Here is a 19,671-nt window from a genome sequence, read left to right as displayed (position 1 = left end):
TTGAGAACTTTTGTGGAATTCACCATATTTAATGTTCAAACACTGTTATCCATATAAAAATTTAATTACATCATTTTAAAATAGAAATATGCCTTCACCTTACAGTTACAATGTATCCCTAGAAGATTGAAATATTTGTAACGATTTCATTAATTTACTTGAAGTATTTTATAATGCAACTAATATTTTTTCAACTGTTTATAAAATAACTTCACAATTAATTTTGGGTCACTTATATAAAATTACTGATAGTTTTAAATTTAATAGATCATTAATACATTATCAAGATATAATTGATGTCATGGAGAGTAAATTTAAAAATTATTTTAATAAAATTTCACTTTTATATTACTTAAGTACAATAATGGACCTTAGGTTTTAGTTACAAGATTTAGAAGCCTTTTTAAATGAGTACAATAACAACCTCAGTAATGAATCTGGGCATAGTATAAATGAAATTAGATCAACATTAAAGTATATGTTTACTTTATATGAGATGGAACATGGACACAAAAGGTCGAGTTCTTCAGAAAACTCTGAACCTAGAAATAATCCAATTTGGTCATTAATAAACCAAAAAAGACCAAAACCTAGTGGTACTATATCTTATAATTAGCCATCATTATATTTGAAAAATGATCATACAAGCTACCTTACTCCCGATGAATGGGAATATTTTGAAGTTTTGCCGTGGTTGAAAGCAAATGAAAAACTTATCTAGTGCTAACCGTCATTGCACGTGATCTACTAACCCCCGGTGTCTACAGTAGCTTCGGAGCCTGCTTTTAGTGTAGGAAACAATGTCTTAGATGGCAGAGGGGCCAAAATGTCATAAAAAAATATTGGAGGTATGCTTGTGTTTGAAGGACTAGCTTGTTGCAGATGATAGAGCACAAAATAGAAGATAAGAAGTTGTCCTAGGCGAGTCATCTGAACATTGATGAAGACTTTCAATTTAGAAGATGTAATTTTTAATTTGTAATTCACAATGTAATTGTATTAATTTTTTTTCCTTGTATCTTGGTGGGTTAGAGGCAAAATTCTATGTCATCCTCTTCTCTTATAATAATTTTTTATATTAATAAAATTTAAGGTACCGCCAGGGTTCCTGGATAAATATTCTGAGCACATTGAATCTTTTATTAAGTATTATTCTAAGGTTAATACTTTTAATTAAATTTATTCTAATTATTAACCTTTTTAAAGTATTTTTTTCATATTAACCTTTTATTCTAATAAAAATTCTAGGCATTAAAATAAAATATTTTTAATTATTTAATTTAAAATATATTTTATATATTTTTTGGGAAAGTGATATCCGCCTCCTTTCCTACTTTGGACAGTTATACTACTATTTTTCGCATGAAGTGGTTGTCCAAAGTAATAAATGGGGGTGAATTTATAATCCTCAAAAATTTATTCAAAATTTACTTTGGATAGCCCCCATTTCTTACTTTGGACAGCCCCCTCTAGTGTATTTATAACTACTGTTTTACATGGGAAGGGGCTTTCCCAAGTAAGAAATGAGCGTGAATTTATGAACTTCAAAATTTTGCTTTGGACAGCACCTTTTCTTACTTTCGACAGCCCCCTGTTGTGTATTTATAACTACTTATTTACAAAGAAAGGGGCTGTCTTAAGTGATAAATGAGGTTAAATCATAAAAGATAAATCTTAATAAAAAGTAGTGGCCCCGGCGCACGTCATGTCGGGCCACGGGTCGTGCCGTGCCTAACTCCAAACATAATCTTGCCGGCACGGTACGGCACAGCTCATGAATAGACCTGGCAAACGGGTGGGTCGCGCCGGGTCAACCCGCGGGTGCGGGTCCACGGGTCGGGTGAGAAAATGACCCGCATTTTGGCGGGTCAAAATTTACGTGACCCGCGCGGCCCGCGGGTGGGCCGGGTCAACCCGCTGGTCACCGCAAATATAGGATTGTAATAATTATTTTGATTTGACAGCCTCTATTTTCCCGTAATTGTCATAACCTCTAATATGTGATTTGGTATTTTCTTCGTAATTTTAAAATTTTATAGCAATTTCTACGTAATTTTTCATTCAAAACTTTATAATTTAGCTAATTTACTTTTCGTGTGGTGTAATGATTACTTTTTTACATTTTCTAGCAACATTTTAGCAACATTTGATGCGCGCATCTTTGCACACACAAAGGCCACTTGCCGAGAAATTGCCAAAGGAGAAGCTTGATAGATAATTCTAATAAAATAAAAACCACATTTAAATGTTATCAACACGGCTGGGCACTCTCACTTTATGTATGGCCCACACCATAGGATGATCCAAACCGTCCATTAGTTGGGGCATAGCCTAAATAGGTTATGCTCCAAAAATCATTTCCATAGGATGATCCTATCCCTCCAATCTGAATGTTAGAGGGTTGATCCTAACCCTCTATAGATCGGAGGGTTATAATCAACCGATGAAAATAATTTTGGGGCATAACCTATTTAGGGTATGGCCCATCTAATGTACGGTTTGGAACTTTGGATAATCCTACGGTGCAGGACATACCGTACTTTTTATAAAGTGAGGAGTTACTCATAAAAAACAAACAGCAGTGATGATAACATTCTAAAAAAGATTAAAAAATACTGTAAAAATGTGGGTGCCCGCGGGTTGACCCGACCCGACACGTGTTTTTGCGGGTTGGGTCACCCGCGGGTTGGTTTTGACGGGTCACGGAAACTTAGACCCGTGCCCGCAAATTTGCGGGTGGGCCGGGTCGACCCGCGGGCACGGGTCACTTTTGCCAGGTCTACTCATGAACCTTTTTGTGCCGTGCCTTCCCCAGCCCACGGGCCAGTGTGGGCCGGAAATTTTCGTGCCGCTCGGCCCAATTGCCACCTTGAGAGCCACACGTGAAAGCATACATACAAGCACATGCACACACATATCGAAAAACACATTTCCGGGGAGTATGCACCAAGTACTCCAATTCATTCAAACCGTTCCGACTCAGCAACCAAGCTCTGAGCCATATACACAAGCGGAATCATATGGACTTCAATTAGGTGTTTCAAATTGGTTGTCAATGTTGCTTTTCATTTTAGAACCGAAAAAATGCTGCCAAAAATCATGGTTGCATTGATGAAGCAACTAAAGCTCATGGGTTCTGGTTTCTTCCTCAACTATTTAACCAAATGGTGAATGTTTGGTTTTCCCTTAAAAAAAACTTCCTCAGTGGATATTTTCTTCTTTCTCATCACCATCACTACACCGCCCTTGTTAAGGTTGTTATGGTTATCCATTAGAATTACTTTTTCGAGGCGCCTGTTCCCACCCATCAAAAGGCCATCTTTAGCAAGTCTCATTGTTAACCTTCAGGTCTCAAGCCTACATTAATTTGTTTCCAAAGTCCATCTTCCTATCTATTAAAGGTTGTAATCTGAAGGATTTGATTGTTAATGAGAAGCCCAAAGGGTTGCCACTTGCAAGTTGACATTTTCAACCAGCATTTGCATTTCTACTTGTTGCTGTTCTTTCTTCTTTGTTAAGCTTCTGAGTCCCTCCTCTACCTGATGACTGGTTGCCTCTAGCAGTTTGTTATGGTAAATCCATTGTCATTAGCTTTCTAAACCCCCATTTAGCAGGTCTCCTTGTTCATTTTATCTTTTGTTTATTATAAACGATGTTTAACCCTTGCTCTTGGATATCATGTTCTACTTCTCTAAATTGTATATACATTGTTTTGTTTTTCTGTCCATTTGCCTTTTTCTGTGGCCTTTTTTAAAATTATAGGAGACTTGTCATTTCTATAGCTCCTATATTCGAACCCTTTCCAATCTGAAGAACAATTGGAATCTTTTGATGTATGGTTTCTACTGAATATCAATGTACTTCAATGTTTTATTTACCAATTGCAATGCTATCCGCGCATTTTGTGTTAAGGAATTATAAAAAAAGATAAGAAAATATTGCAGTACATTACCATTCAAAAAAAAATTGCAGAAATTAAAAAACAAATGTTCATTTTATCTTTTGTTTACTATAAAAGCTGTAACCTTTGGCTATCATGTTCTATTTCTGTCAATTATATATACATTGTTTTGTTTTATTATAAATTATAGGAGACTTGTTGTTTCTGTAATTTCTGTTGCTCTTATGTTTGGACCCTTTCCAATCAAAAGAACAAGGGAAATGTTATCAGTGTATTTTGATGATTGCACTCCTCACCTTATTAAAAGTACAGAATGGCCCGCACCATAGGATGATCCAAACCGTCCATTAGATGGGTCACATCCTAAATAGGTTGTGCCCCAAAAACCATTTCCATAGGTTGATCCTAATCCTCCGATCTGTAGAGGGACTGAATGTTAGAGGTTTCTACAGATCGGAAGGTTAGGATCAACCTATGGAAATGATTTTTGGAGCACAACCTATTTAGGCTGTGACCCATCTAATAGACGGTTTGGACCATCCTTTGGTGAGGGCCATACCATACTTGTAATAAGGTGAGGAGTGCGATCATCAAAATACAGTAGTGCTGATGACATTTCCCTACCCAAAAAAATAAAAATAAAAAATTTCCCAAGAACAATTGGAATATTTTGATATACTGTTTCTACTAAATATCAATGCGTATAATATAATCCTCTGATTGGAGGACTGCAATGTTTCTTTTTTTCTTTCTTCTTTTTTTGGTAGCGATTGCAATGAATTATAAAAAACGAGAAAATGTTGCAGAAATTTCAACAAAAAATGTTCATTTTATCTTCAGTATACTATAAACCTGTTTGACAATTATTTAAATCAGCTATGGTAGAAAAACATTTTCTTCCAATCTTTTTCTCAATTATTTAAACCCGTTTGGATTGCAAGAAAAATATTTCTCATGGAAAATATTCTCAGGAATTTTTTCCCATCACCAATCACCATGATTATAAGAGAAATAATATAGTTAATGACAAGGAATGATAGAGCCAAGGGTGCCCTTGCATAAAGAGCCGGAAAAGGCCCTTGATTGGCATCATTAAGTGCTACTGTTTCTTCTTTCTCAAGTGATATTAAAAAGTTACTGAAAATGATGTGGATCCAATCAATGGCCCTTGTCCGGCTCTTGATGCAAGGTCGCCCCCTCAGGTTCCTCCAAATAAAACTTAAAATCTTGGCTCAAGCTGCATTTTACTTGGGTTGCAACTCAGGTCCGGCGGGTTGGGTTTTCTAAAAACCCACCCTAACCAAGAAATTATCTCGGGTCAGGCCGGACTTATTTTTTATGGGAAAACCCAAAATTCATAAACCCGATCCTACCCAAGATAGTTTCTCGCAGGGGCGGAGCCACATATAGCATGAGGGGGGCCATGGCCCCCCAATGACTTGCAAAATTCCTGTGTGAGGTGCTATAGAATGAATGGGTAGGATGAGTCAAATAACATGGAGATGGTGTGTTTATAGTGGCTTGCTTAGGCTGAGCTATAGCTCATAAACCTCGCCCTCGTATAAAAAACAGTCTATAAAAAAAATTGATTTTCCTTTTCTTTTTTGTTGTAAATTTATTAATTTTGCTTTGTCGGGCAAATGATATCTGCACTCCTTTTTTTTTTATAATAACCACGTTCCTGATTGGCTGTTTGGAGGTCTTAGAATTTGTAACAGACAGCCTTTTGTTGCTAATTAAAAAGTTAAAGGGGGTATGGTGTGGAGTGCCTATTATTGAACCAAGGGAGTGCTAATATCAATTCTGGTACTTATTTGCATTTTTTTGCTTTTCTATGTCTATTGCTTGAATATGAGGAAAAGGATTGTACGCTCAAGCTTAGGATACGCTCGAGTACCCAATCACATGTCAGCCCACTTTGTTAGGATGATCCAAAGCATTCATTTGAAAGGCCCTTACATAGATGGGATGTGTACCAAAAATCAGCTCCATAGGATCATCCTAACACATCAATTTGTGGAGGTCAAAATGGACAGACACTGTTTGTCCACAAATCTGCCCATTTTTGCCCTCCACTTTTGGAGGGGTTAGGATGATTCAATGGAGATGATTTTTGGTACACACTCTATCTATGATAGGGCCTTGCAAATGAATGCTTTGGATCACCACAAAAAATGTGGGACCCATGTGATTGGGCACTCGAGCGTACCATAAGCTGGTACGCTCCGGCGTACAAGCCTTTTCCTCCTTGAATATATATCTTTTTAATTTTTGTTGAGGTCATTCCGATATATTGATCAGCAGGATAAGGTAGCCCTATCTAATGTTGGTAGTTTTCCAAAAATTGCAGCCAAATTTCGGTTATTTCCGGAATGTTATCTAATCTTTTTAACTCCTTTACCAAAATTAACCCCTGATAAAATTGCCTGAAAGTGCGAAAAAGGCATTGCCCCACTTCATGATGAAGGATAAATTAAAGGGCGGCAAAGGGTAATTTAGGAATTTAGAACAGCTGGGTAAGGTCGGCTTAAAATTTTTAAGGGTGTGTAATATCCCCCTCGCCCCCTTTCTCGGTTGTTTTGTCTGTTGGAGAGAATAAAGGGAAAGAACTTAAAAAAGCAAACAAAAATGTTTGATAAAGAGACCCATTCAAAATACCAGCAATTCAGCAAATGCCAACCAATGAGAGAGAAAGAAGTTGGGTTCCCTTAACATTTTTCCCGGGCTTTCAACCAGCTTTGACCTTCAAAGACAAACACCCCACCATTCATTCCCTCTATCAACCCTTAAAAAGCTCCTTTTTTTATTCTTCTTTCTCTTCTCATCCTCTACTTTTTTTTCTCCATCTTCCTAAAACATGCACCCCACGTCTCATTGATTCCAAAAAAGAAAACAAGAACCCAAGAAAAAAAAATATCTACAATTTGGTGCAACTTCCATAGGCCAAGTCTCACTATTGTTATGGCTTTCTTTTGAATTTTGTTCATTCAAAACCTTTCTCCCATTTCTAGGCCTCATTAAGGACGAGGGTGTTTTTCCCTTGGTCCTCTTTGGCTCATGATTTGGTTTGAATTCTACAATGGTTCAAGCTCCTGAGGACGAATACGGAATTCAAAAGTCGATTTTTGGTAGAGCAATGTTTGAAGCAACCGGACGTCAGGCACATAGCCTGATTATGGAACCTGTTAGTGGCAGTGGATCAATGATTGATGAGAAGATCCTTTCAAGGAGTCATGATAGTAGACCCTTTGATCGCCCGATAGATAACCAACAAATTGGTTGGGCACTTAGCAGGTCAGATAGGAATCCCAAGTCACGCTTGGGCAAAGAAGGCGGTGGTAGCCCCGGTGGTAGAGATAGGCTAACCTCAGGCAAGTCATAGACTTGAATTCTCTTATTCTGTTTTAAAAAATGTGGAATTTGAATGCACATTATCGCACATTATCTTGCAAAAGATTGATCTTCAAATGCTTTTTTGAAAGTTTATTTTCTTCCATTTTGTTGGACAATCTAACTGAAATTCTAATCCATAATGTGTAATGATTTGCATTCTGAATGATAATTTTCTTTGACAATTTATATGGAATCCAAAACACATCCTATCTCATGATTATTAGTATTTGAAAGGCCTAAACAATTTGTTTCGGAATTGTGAAATGACCTGCCATTTAAAGGCAAGCCTTGATTGTTTCTGAAATGTGAAATGACCTTCCATTTTAAGGCAAGCCTTGATCTTGAATTGTCTTCTTGCATTTTCAACAAACCATTTGAGATTTGACTATCTTCTTGGAAATTGGGAAATTGTGTTCAACAGTATATTTGAAAAGTTCATAGACGGGACGTTATAGAGCAAACTTTGGTCTTGAATTTGTTCTGCCTCTGAAAATTTATATGAAATTCAAATGCATCATATCTCCTAACCTCCCACATTTTACTCAGAGAACGTATTTTATGGCTCCTTGGCATCCATAATTCTCTTGTAATACAAGAGAATTCAGGAAGGTTTTGGCCAATTTGTTCAGATATAGGGAGGTTTTTGTAATTTTTCTTTCCACATGCTTCAAATTTCTGATTCTTTTAAACAAATTATTAAGGGTATTTCAATCTTAAACTTAAAATTAAATTATTCTGGTGGTTCTGGTTCAGATATAGAGATGGTGAAGGAGAGGTTTGCCAAGCTGCTTTTGGGTGAAGATATGTCAGGTGGAGGAAAGGGCGTCTCATCAGCTTTGGCTTTGTCCAATGCCATAACCAATCTTGCAGGTACATTTGATCTTTATTTTCATTTATGTAGATATTTATTTCACCAGAAAACTTATTCTATTTCTTCCATATATGCTGTAAATAATAATTCAATGAAGTTGAAAAGATGGTTTCTTAGTTAAAGAAAGAGATGAAGAAAATGAATTATAAGTAGTGATTTTCTTTAATGGTTTTAGACCCCCATAAATATACTACTGTTTTCAATAATATCATGCAGATTCTGTTTTGGAAAAATGAGTAATTCTTGATATGGTTACATAACTAATTTCTTCAATTTACAGTTTATGCAATTCTGTTTTCCAAAATGAGTGGTGGAAGATGATTTTCTTTAATGGGTGTGGAAAAAAATAGTGTACTCTTTAATGGGTTGCATTTGTTATTCCTTTCTATTTTTATGTGTAGTTCTTGATATGGTTACTTCTTCAATTTTACAGTTTATGCAGTTCTGTTTTCCAAAATCAGTGGTGGAAGATGATTTTCTTTATTTGGTGTGGCAAAAATTAGTGTACTTTTTAATGGGTTGTGTTTGTCATACCTTTCTATTTTTATGCGTAATTCTTGATATGGTTACATTACTTATTTCTTCATTTTACAGATTATGCAGTTCTGTTTTCCAAAATGGTGGTGGAAGATGATTTTCTTTAGTGGGTGTGGCAAAAAATAGTGGAGTTTTTAATGGGTTGTGTTTGTTATTTCTTTCTATTTTTATGCAGCTTCTGTTTTTGGTGAACAATGGCGTTTAGAACCCATGTCTGCTGAGAGAAAAGCACGATGGAGAAAAGAAATTGATTGGCTTCTATCTGTCACTGATCACATTGTCGAATTTGTTCCTTCCCAACAGAAATCCAAGGATGGAACAAATATGGAGGTGATTGAAAAAAAAAACATTTCTTTCTTGATCTTTGCACTCTGAAAATTTTACCCCCTCAATCATTCTGAAATTCATTACCTTATCTTTTCCTCTGTCTCTCTTTTGAATTTGAATTACCCCATCTCAAAGTAAATACCTTTTACTTGTTTACAGATTATGGTCACTCGTCAACGGAATGATCTTCTCATGAACATTCCTGCCCTTCGCAAGCTTGATGCCATGCTCATTGTAAGATACTTTAAACTCTCTGTGTTTGTCTAAAGCTAGAGGCTCACTGTTCTACAGAAATTTTGACAATCTTTTTTTTTTTTACTAACTTTCACCCTATCTGGTTTTGCAAAAGCAGGATTACCTTGATAACTTCAAAGACCAGAATGAGTTCTGGTATGTTAAAAGAGATGCTGCTGACGAGGCTGAGAAAAGAAACAGACAGGACGACAAATGGTGGCTTCCCAAAGCTATGGTCCCACCTGAGGGTCTCTCCGATGTCTCAAGAAAATGGCTCCAATTTCAAAAGGATTCTGTGAACCAAGTACTCAAAGCAGCCATGGCAATAAATGCTCAGGTTCTATCAGAAATGGAGATCCCCGATGTCTATATGGAATCCCTTCCCAAGGTAAATTTTCAGGGAGGAAATCTTGTTATGTTCACTGTCATATTGAGTCCTGGGTTAATTATAAGTTGTCTGCTCTATAACGTTCTCTCATCCTCTAAATTAGAAACTTTACCTTAACCCATTCTTAACCCATGTACAGTATTTTGATCTTTTTTGGTCCAATTTCTCCTATTGCCAATAGCTTTTGGTCATCCACCATTACTAGCTTAGTCTCATGCCCTACGTAATCTTTGCAGCATTCTACCGATGTTTCAAAACTTGGACTTGGATGAGAACTAAGGCAAGGTAAAGAGAGTCCACTTGGGCAAGTCAATGATTGAAGCGGGGAGTTTTTAAACAACGCCTTCTACTATTCATGCATTGCTAAGATGATCTTGTTGATATAGTGTAACCTCAATTCCCACATCAATTTTAAACTCACTTCACTAGAATATTTTCCCCCTAAATGGGCAAATTGGCCATCCATACTCCATGAATCATTAGAACTTTAGTGTCATTCCCAGATGGTTTCATTTAACACACTACTTGGCAGATTGCATTCTTTGATTTAGAACTTTATCTTCCATTTCTTCTTGATTCATATGTTTGTTTAAATGGGGGTACACTTTCATGCATATAGTACTTATAAAAACATTATAAATGTTACTTAATTTCCCTGTAAATTATCTTTTTAATGAGATATTTAATCCAATAATCCATATTTTTATTTGATAGAATGGAAGAGCGAGCCTCGGAGACTCAATCTACCGAAGTATTACAGTCGATTACTTTGACCCCGAGCAATTCCTCTCAACACTGGATCTATCAACAGAGCACAAAATCCTTGACCTCAAAAATCGAATTGAGGCATCCATCGTCATTTGGAAGAGGAAGATGACCAACAAAGACAGCAAATCTTCTTGGGGTTCAGCTGTGAGCTTGGAAAAGAGAGAGCTTTTTGAAGAAAGAGCAGAGACCATCTTGATACTTCTTAAGCATAGATTCCCAGGCATCCCTCAATCATCCCTTGACATAAGCAAAATCCAATTCAACAAAGTAAGAAGAATTATCATTATATTCTCATAATTCGCTTCCCAACTATTTCTAATTTTCAATACAATCACATTAAAACTTACTTACTGAACTTAATTGATCCGAATTTTGCAGGATGTTGGACAGTCTGTTCTAGAGAGTTACTCAAGGATACTAGAAAGCTTAGCCTTCACGGTCATTTCTCGAATCGAAGATGTCCTCTATGCCGATTCCCTCACTCAAAATCCATCACTGCCTGAATCGAATAGACCGTATTCATTATCCGATTCACCGGTGAAGGGACCGGTAAAGTTTCCAAATTCAGGAGAGGAGATAGAGAAGTTGAATCAAATGGATGGACCCATTTCAATGACTCTCTCAGACTTTATGGGTTGGCATTTGGATCAAGACGCAGACAAGAAAGATTCAGGTAATTTAGAGGACATGCCCGGTTCAGATGATGGGAAGTTCAAGAGCAAACCTCCTAATATTGTAACCAACAAGAAATTTTCATACATAGAGAAGCTTGAGAACTTGGGAGGTCTGAGAAGCCCAACAGCTCGCCATTAAAGTGAAAGAGTCCTAGAGAAAAAGGAGAACGAAAAAGAAGAGATGAAAGAGATAAAGAAAAAGAATGAGAAGAAAGCATCAAATTCCAAATGTAAATATTTCAGACCCATAAAATTAGTGAGTTATGACTGCTATGTTCCTTCCTTTGTAGATAGGGAAGTATTGTCATTGGGTTCTGTCATTTGGCTACTGCTTTCTTTTGTATTTGAACTACATTTGTTGACTTGCATCTACTAATCTTTATTGATGCTGACTATTATTTCTTCAATGAGTTTGTTGAGAGAGAGAGATCAAATTTAAAACAAAGGCAGTTTCAAATACATAACAATCAAAGACGTCCCAAGAAGGTTTAGGCTTACTTACAACGGATCTCATCCATTCTAGCAAGCTATAAATCTGGGACCCTGATCCTCCAAGGATCATAACGGGTCAAGCAAGTAATGAGTGGGATCGAGGTAGGGATCCGACGACCGATCCTACAAAACCCAAGATGGCCCCCATTGCGACCTCCCTCATTGTAGTCACACTACGATCGCATTGGGCAAGTGACCCCCACCAGGAAATTATCCTAAAGATGACTATCAGATCATCCAATACCCCTAACCACATTCAATGTGTACGTCTTTCCTCTAATCCTTATTTGCTAGGTTGGGCCCTACCAGGGGTGGACACTAACAATTGCTTGGGCCTGCAAATGCATTTGAAAATCCTCTTTGAAAAACAAACAATTGCTTTCGAAAACCTATTAATAAACACTTGATCAAATCGTCTTGGCAAGCATATTTTAAAGGCATATGTTGAGATCGAAACTGTAAAGGACTTTCCTCTTTAACAGAGGTGGAGGATTACTTGTTGGGCATCCCTATTGATCCCATGGGTTACCACAAGACCTGATGCTACCCATAAGCGATCATGAACCGTGGATCGCTCTGAGATAGACCAATGCTATAAGGCGAGGCTACAAACCAATATGACCCCTAAGGTAGAAAGACATATAAAGGGCCCTGATTTACATAATAGCCTTACCGATATCCTTGTACACATGCTATTCTGTAGATGACTCCGTTCAGTGCGTGAATCATTTATCGCACCCATTCTACCTGCTTGAGGTCCACTACACTAGTGGCAGAGAAAAGCCACCCCAATGCGTGTATGGAGGTAGGCCTGAACGCATGAAGATAAAAATGCAATGCAAGAGACGGGGGGCGGTGTGAATTGGGTATTAAAACTTTTTGTCAAAACAAAGTGGACTTATAAAAACAATGGCAAATAAAATATTCAAGCACACATGAAGATAAAAATGCAACGCACAAAGGATAGAGAAGAGATAGAAAGAGGGCATCAGATTTTTAAGTGGTTTGGTCCAAGGATCCACACCAAGGCCTACGTCCACTCCCTCGAGATCTTCGAAGGCTTCACTAATCAGATTCCCTTAACGGAGGGGAATCAACCCAATTACAATGAAGGATAGCTTTGCATCCTCGACACTCGCTCTGGAGAAAGGCTCTGCATCTCCTACACTTGCCTCTGGAGAGATGGCTCTGTGTCTCTACCAACACTCACCCTTTACAATTTTCTTTTTAAAGAAAATGAAAAACACTCAAAGGATAATACATGTTTGAGCTCACTACAATCCTCACACAAAGAAAAAGATATACTATAAAATCCTACTTCTAATCCCTTTAGAATAATCCAATTAGAGGAACAAGGGTGTAATCCACTCTTAATTATGTTTAGAACATGTTTAGGCATGTAAGAGTCTAGTCCAAATGCTTATATATATATATATATATATATATATATATATATATATATATATATATATATATATATATATATTCATATAAGCTACATGAGGTGACACCTTAGGAACTCTATTCTCATATATATATATATATATATATATATATATATATATATATATATATATATATATATATATATATATACAGAGAAAACGGTTCCTACACATATGTGTAGAGAGTTCTCTACACACTAGCTTAAAATACAGTGGGGGTCCACATTGTTTGGGTGATCCAAGCCATCCATTTTAAAGGCCCTCACATAGATAGGGTGTCTACAAAAAATCAGATCCATAGGATCATCCCAACCCTATGATTTGTGGAGGTAAAATGGATGTCTTTAAACCTTCACAAATTAGTCCATTTTTTGCCTCCACAGTTCGAATGGTTAGGATGATCCCATGGATCTGATTTTTTATGGACACCCTATCTATGTGAGGGCCTTAAAAATGAATGGTTTGGATCACCCAAACAATGTGGGCCCCCACTGTATTTTAAGCTAGTGTGTAGATAACTTATCTACACATATGTGTAGGAACCGTTTTCTCATATATATATATATATATATAGGAAAACCAAAACTCGTCATTAGAATTGCATTTTGGTAATTCTCGCAACATTCTCCGCAACTGGCCAGTGTAGCCTAACAACTAGTTTTTCAAGTGCAGTCCAGTCGATTGGACACCCCCAGTCGACTGGTCCTATGCTGGACCACATACTGTTCACAAAACAACTTGTACTTTGAAAAGTGTTCAGTCGATTGAACGAGAGGCAGTCGACTGGCCCTGCCATTTCACATTTTGTTCCATATGATATCCAATCTTTGGAGTGTGTTTGCTAGGCTTGTCTCACCACTTATATTCTCATGTTTAAGGACCCTAATTAACACGTTTTAGTGCCTCTAAGTGGTATACCAATAGGGATTAGATAATATATTCTAAACACAAGACTTTGACTCATTTCTTCAACTTTGAAGCTCTTCATGTCTTTGTCTTCTTCCATGGATCTTCTCTTTGATTCTTTGGCTTGCAAGGTCTTCTAGATTGGTTCAAGCCTTCATGTTCCTTTGGCTCCAAATGATCTTCACCATTAGTTCAACCCTTGATCCATGCCATGTCTTTGATGTTGGTGTTTGATTTCTTGAATCTCCAATACATGCACTTAAATGTCAAACACATTAGAAATAACAACACAAATCAACTTGTATTTGGAATCATCAAAACATAAAAGATTGCTAAGGTGGGAACCATTGGGCTTACACTGTTCCATTTGTTGCATCACGATTGTATCATCAAATTGGAGCATGACAAAAAAGCCAAAATTGGGTGCAATATGATGTTATTTTATTTGGACACTAAATCCCCTTTAAAGGGTTTGTGAAGGATTTTGAAAGATATATTAAAAGAACTTATAAGGGTTTCAAATTTTTAGATAGATAGAACCATAGTTAGTGAAACGTGGTATGACAAAAAAAAGAGGACGGGAAAAAATCAAGTTTAATATGGTATTGGTTCAAAAAACGTAGTAAAAAAATAGAAACACAAATAAATGTGTTTAAAATTTTGTCATTTTCAAAAAATAGTGGGGGTAAAGTTGGAAAGTTGGCCAAAAAAGCATGCTTAATATGTTTATAACGCACTTTAAACTTGTTTAAAACATTTTCCTCAAAAAAAAAAAGTTGAGTTTTTTTCACTGTAAAAGTTTTAAACGGAGTATTAAATGGCAAACCAATAAAACGTGCTAAAACGGAGTTTTGCTAACTATAGATAGAACTCATATGCTAGCTTATGGAATTCCAAGGCAATATAATTAACGTGCGAGATGAAGTTTCAAAGCCTGGGGTCAACAATGAGCTTCTCGAAAACTTTAGAAGAATCAAAATGAGTTGGTAGCTAAGGGAAACCCTTGAACATAGAATAAAGCCATGAACATCAAAATGTTTTTCTTGCAAACCGGACTGGGCCTAAAGGTGTGATCGATGAATAAGTGTCATTTCAGTTTCTTTATATTTTTCATTTTTGTCATTGTTTTTTATATTGTAGTCATTACTCTTAGTTTGCATCATAGTTGTAAATTCCATTTCGTTTCGTCCGGAATGGACGAAACGAACCGGTTTCGTTCCAATTCCGGAACGAAATTCCAAAAATTTCGTTCCGATGGAAATTTCATTCCATTCCGGACGAAATTTTCCGAAATCTGGAATTTCGTCCGGAATGGACGAAATTCTCCATTCCGGTCGGAATCGTGCATAACGGCTAGTTTGACTGGATTTTGCAGATTTTACAAAAATGCCCCTGGAACGGCTCTTTTTGGTTTTTGACCATTTTAACCTCAAAATGTGACCGTTTATAGCTGTTGGGAAGGGTATTTTAGTCATTTTTAAATGCTCAATCAATTAAAAACTCTATAAATAGCCTTTTCCCTACCTTCTTATCCTCCACCTTCACATAAGTGATTCTCCTTCTTTCTCTACTTTCACTTACATTATCTATTCTACTAAATTTCCTACAAGTCTACCCTCTTCTTCAACTCAATCCAAGTCTATTTTGGAGCAAAGGGAAGGCATACATTCAACTTACCACTACAAGAAGTCAAGAACTATTTCCAAAAGCTTAGCTAATTTTTTCTTCTTCTCTTCAACTCATGTTCAACCTCAAGGTTCTCTTTATTTCTTTCCATTTCATTTCTTTTATTTCTTACTTCATTTGTCCCCTTCTACTTCATTTTTTTGTAATTTGTTTCAATTTTCTTTCTTATAATTCATTTTCCCCCTTCTTCTACTTCATTTCAGAATGAGTGGATCGGGCTCGGGACCTTCTGCAGGAGCATCCTCTATTGGTTCGGCACCCGCTAAATCGGATGACCCGGCATGGGCTTACGGTACATTGGTTCTGGGTCAAAAAAAATAAAATAACTTGCATATTCTGTGGCAAAGTCATATCGGGTGGAGGTATAACCCGCTTGAAAGAACATTTAGCGGCTGTTCCTGGTGAAGTAGCATCATGCAAAAAAGTGACTGAAGATGTAAAATATCGAATGAAGCAACTTTTAGATGCAAAGAGAAAAGAAAGGACTAGGATGAGCCTATCCAGAGCAGAGGTTGGAGGTTTTTATGGCACACCAGACGAAGAAGAAGAGCAGGATGAAGAAGACATTGGCACACAATTGCCTCAACGAAGAGGTAAGGAAGTTCTTGTAGAACCGAGTGGTACAAAAAGGAAGAAGAAGGGAATCACAGGAGGGATCAGGAATTTCTTTGCACCACGAACAACCAATGGAGCCCAGCCAAGCATTAAAAGTGCTTTGGCTACCAAAGAAACAATGGATAGAGCAGACATGGCGGTTGGCATGCTTTGCTACGATGCCAATCTCCCTTTCAACGTTGCCAATTCACCTTTCTGGCAACCTATGTTTGATGCTGTGAATGCCGTGGGTTCGGGTTACAAGGCACCTACTTATCATGCTTTAAGAGGTTCCATTTTGAAGAATACAGTGGATGAGGTAAACAACTACTTGGAGGAGATTAAGATGTCATGGAGATACACTGGCTGTAGCATTATGGTAGATGGATGGACAGACACCAAACAACGTTGCCTAATCAACTTTTTGGTGTACTGCCCTAAAGAAGTCATATTCCTCAAATCCGTTGATGCATCTGGCATAGTGAAGAATGCCGATGAATTATACAATATCTTTGAAAAGATTGTCGGAGAGGTGAATCCGGAATATGTGGTGCAATTTGTAACTGACAGTGAGCCAAGTTACAAAGCTGCTCGGAAAAGACTAGAAGCCGCGTTTGGTACATTCTTCTGGACTCAGTGCGCAGCTCATTGCTTAGATCTCATCTTGGAGCATCTGTGCAAACCGACTATATTTTCTCACATAGCAACCACAATTGAGAGAGCTCGGACGATTACAAAGCTCATCTACAACCATGGAAGCCTCTTGAATTTGATAAGGAAGAAGTTCACAGGTGGGAAGGAGTTGTGCCGCCCTGCTGCAACCAGATTTGCTACAAATTTCATTAGCATACAAAGTCTGGTGTTGAATCGGAAAGCACTTCAGCAGATGTTTGTGTCTGATGAGTATAGTACTAGTAGGTTTGTCCAACACCCACTGAGTGAAAGGGCAGTTAGTACTGTGTTGGATAAATCTTTTTGGGACCAATGCAAGTACATTCTAAACATCAGCGAGCCTTTAGTGAGAGTGCTGCGTTTGGTAGATCGGCAGGACAAACCGGTGATGGGTTACCTATATGAGGCCATGGATAAGGCCAAAGAGAACATCAAGGAGAGGTTGAAGAGAAAATCAGATTACATGCCCATCTGGAGGATCATCGACCAAAGATGGGATAGGCAACTCCACAATCCCCTCCATGCAGCAGGATATTTTCTTAACCCTGCTCTCTTTTTCAGTCCTACCTTCTCTAGGCACAGTGAAGTAACCGGAGGCTTGTTGGCATGCATCACTCGACTGGTACCTGATGAAGCTACACAAGACCTCATCACCAATCAGATTAAGGATTATCGAGAGGCTAAGGGTATCTTTGGAATGAAGCTTGCAATCCGCAACCGAACGAAGTTGGGACCAGGTATATTTGAGTTGTTTGTTTAATTAAGTATAATTCATTTTAACTTTCACTTTCTCAACAAATAATACTTTACTATTTGTTACTTTACAGTTGCATGGTGGAATCAATTCGGAGGTGACGTAGAAGAATTACAGACCTTTGCGATCAGAATCCTCAGTTAGACCTGTAGTACGACTGGGTGTGAAAGGAATTGGAGCACCTTCGAACACATTCACTCTGCAAAGATAAATAGGTTGGAGCACCAGAGATTAGATGACTTGGTGTTTGTCCATTACAATCTTAAGTTTCGAGAAAGGTATACAACGTAATATAATGTTTTCAACTCTCACCTCATCACTTTAAGCTTTTAAGTTTAACCTTTGACATGAAACTTAATGTTTTCCTTTTCAGGGACTTGTTGAGGAAATCATCTACCACTAGTGACCTTTTGAGCATAGACCATTTGGATGTCATGATGGATTGGGTTGCAGAAGAAGAAGATGTCATATTCACGCCGGAAGACATTGGGTGGGAAAATCTTGAAGCACCTACTACTGTGGTTGGGGCCGGGGACGACAACGACGACTTTCTCATGCCTCTTGAAGAAGATGTCCCTATTGGTGGTCCAGGTGGTGATGACGGCGGCGACGACGGCGACGAAGAAGACATTCAGTATGATCATCCGGGTTATGATGACTGAGAGTTGTTGCTACCAGCTATTGTTTATGTTTCACTTTCATGTATCTCCTTTTTTTTTATGTTTTCCTATGTATCAGACTATCAGTTGGACTTGTGCAAGACTTTATGTGTTTAAGTAATGAATATGCCTTTTGGCCCTTTGGGACACATATTTTGGACTATTTATTAGTTTTTCATATTTTTCTATTGATTTTTTATTTGTTTGGATTTTTCTCATATTATTTAATATATTTTTTGTATGAACGAAAAGTTTCGACCGAAATGCACCAAAATGACCGAAATCCCACCGAAATTTCGTTTCGGTGGCCAAAACGAAATGGCGACCGAAACGGAATTTACAACTATGGTTTGCATCCAATACATGTATTATTTTTTTTCTTCAAATGGCTAGGATGTAGTGTATTTAAGCTGCATGACAATGTGGAAGTGTATTTGTGATTTTTAGACTGATTATGGAAACCTTACACGGTAGGGGATGTGAAACTGGAGATCTTACCCGGTAGGGGATGTGAAACTGGAAAGTTACGCTAGTATGTGATGCGAAAACTGGCCATCACATCGTAAGACCGTCCGTTGACCTCTTCTAGTAGGTGAGTGAAACTAGAAACATGTCTTCGTCACAAGAGTGGTGACAGTGGTTTTGGTATGGTAGTCTAAACAGTTAACATTTATATGCCAATCATGAAATTTATGAATTATTCTTGATGTATTGCTCTCTTTATGGATCTTGGAAAAGTGTAATGATTTTAAAGTTGAATGTTATGTTACACCCTTGATCCATCTGTAATAGGACACTTGTTCACTCTATGGGCTTAGCTCATTCCACGTATGTTTTTTTTTTTTTCAAATAACAAGGAATCAATATGGACGCGGAACGAGGAAATGGGAAGAGCGTGGATTTAGTTAGTTTTGGCATTTTTAGATTAATTTATATTTCATACAGTATTTAGTAGAGACAGATTATGGATTTGGTATTTCATTGTGGCTTGAACGTCATTTGAGGCGGATTATATTGATTCACATTGTGGAACCTTTTATGGTTGAATGGATTGGAAATTTAGTTGCTCTGCATATTTGTTTTATTGGACAGGTGTTATTATACGTGTTTGGCCTTGCGTGTTCGTGTGGATGAACCACGGGCATGTGACGCTGTAGCGGACCCGTGCTCGGGGCGTGACAAAATCCCTTTTGCGATGGTCCCCAGCAAATCCCTTTATAAAATAGATGATGGAGGGAGGCGGCATACATAAATATCAGTTCTGTCCCATCAACAAAATAAATAAGGAGAGGGTCATAGAAGGAGAAAACTCAATCTCCACTGTTGCACCATTGCTTCCTTATATAAGGAATCACAAATACACAATGCTA

At 37.5% G+C, this 19,671-nt stretch overlaps 1 protein-coding gene across 1 annotated transcript; it reads left to right on the top strand.

The window, feature by feature from the left end:
* The first annotated feature begins 6,702 nt into the window (after positions 1-6,702).
* On the top strand, positions 6,703-11,500 carry LOC143861861 (rho guanine nucleotide exchange factor 8-like). Its single transcript, XM_077372816.1, has 7 exons — positions 6,703-7,272; positions 8,048-8,164; positions 8,878-9,032; positions 9,189-9,263; positions 9,382-9,651; positions 10,366-10,686; positions 10,798-11,500. Exons 1-7 carry the CDS (start codon positions 6,981-6,983, stop codon positions 11,230-11,232), a joined length of 1,665 nt encoding a protein of 554 aa, XP_077228931.1. The 5' UTR covers positions 6,703-6,980; the 3' UTR covers positions 11,233-11,500.
* The last annotated feature ends 8,171 nt before the right edge of the window (positions 11,501-19,671 follow it).

Source organism: Tasmannia lanceolata, unplaced genomic scaffold (genome assembly GCF_043159265.1).
Source record: "Tasmannia lanceolata isolate RefF3 unplaced genomic scaffold, GAP_Taslan_0.1 ptg000003l, whole genome shotgun sequence".
In the NCBI taxonomy this organism is placed as follows: domain Eukaryota; kingdom Viridiplantae; phylum Streptophyta; class Magnoliopsida; order Canellales; family Winteraceae; genus Tasmannia; species Tasmannia lanceolata.
Note: the sequence above shows the minus strand (reverse complement) of the source record. Positions and strands in the feature narration are given on the sequence as shown.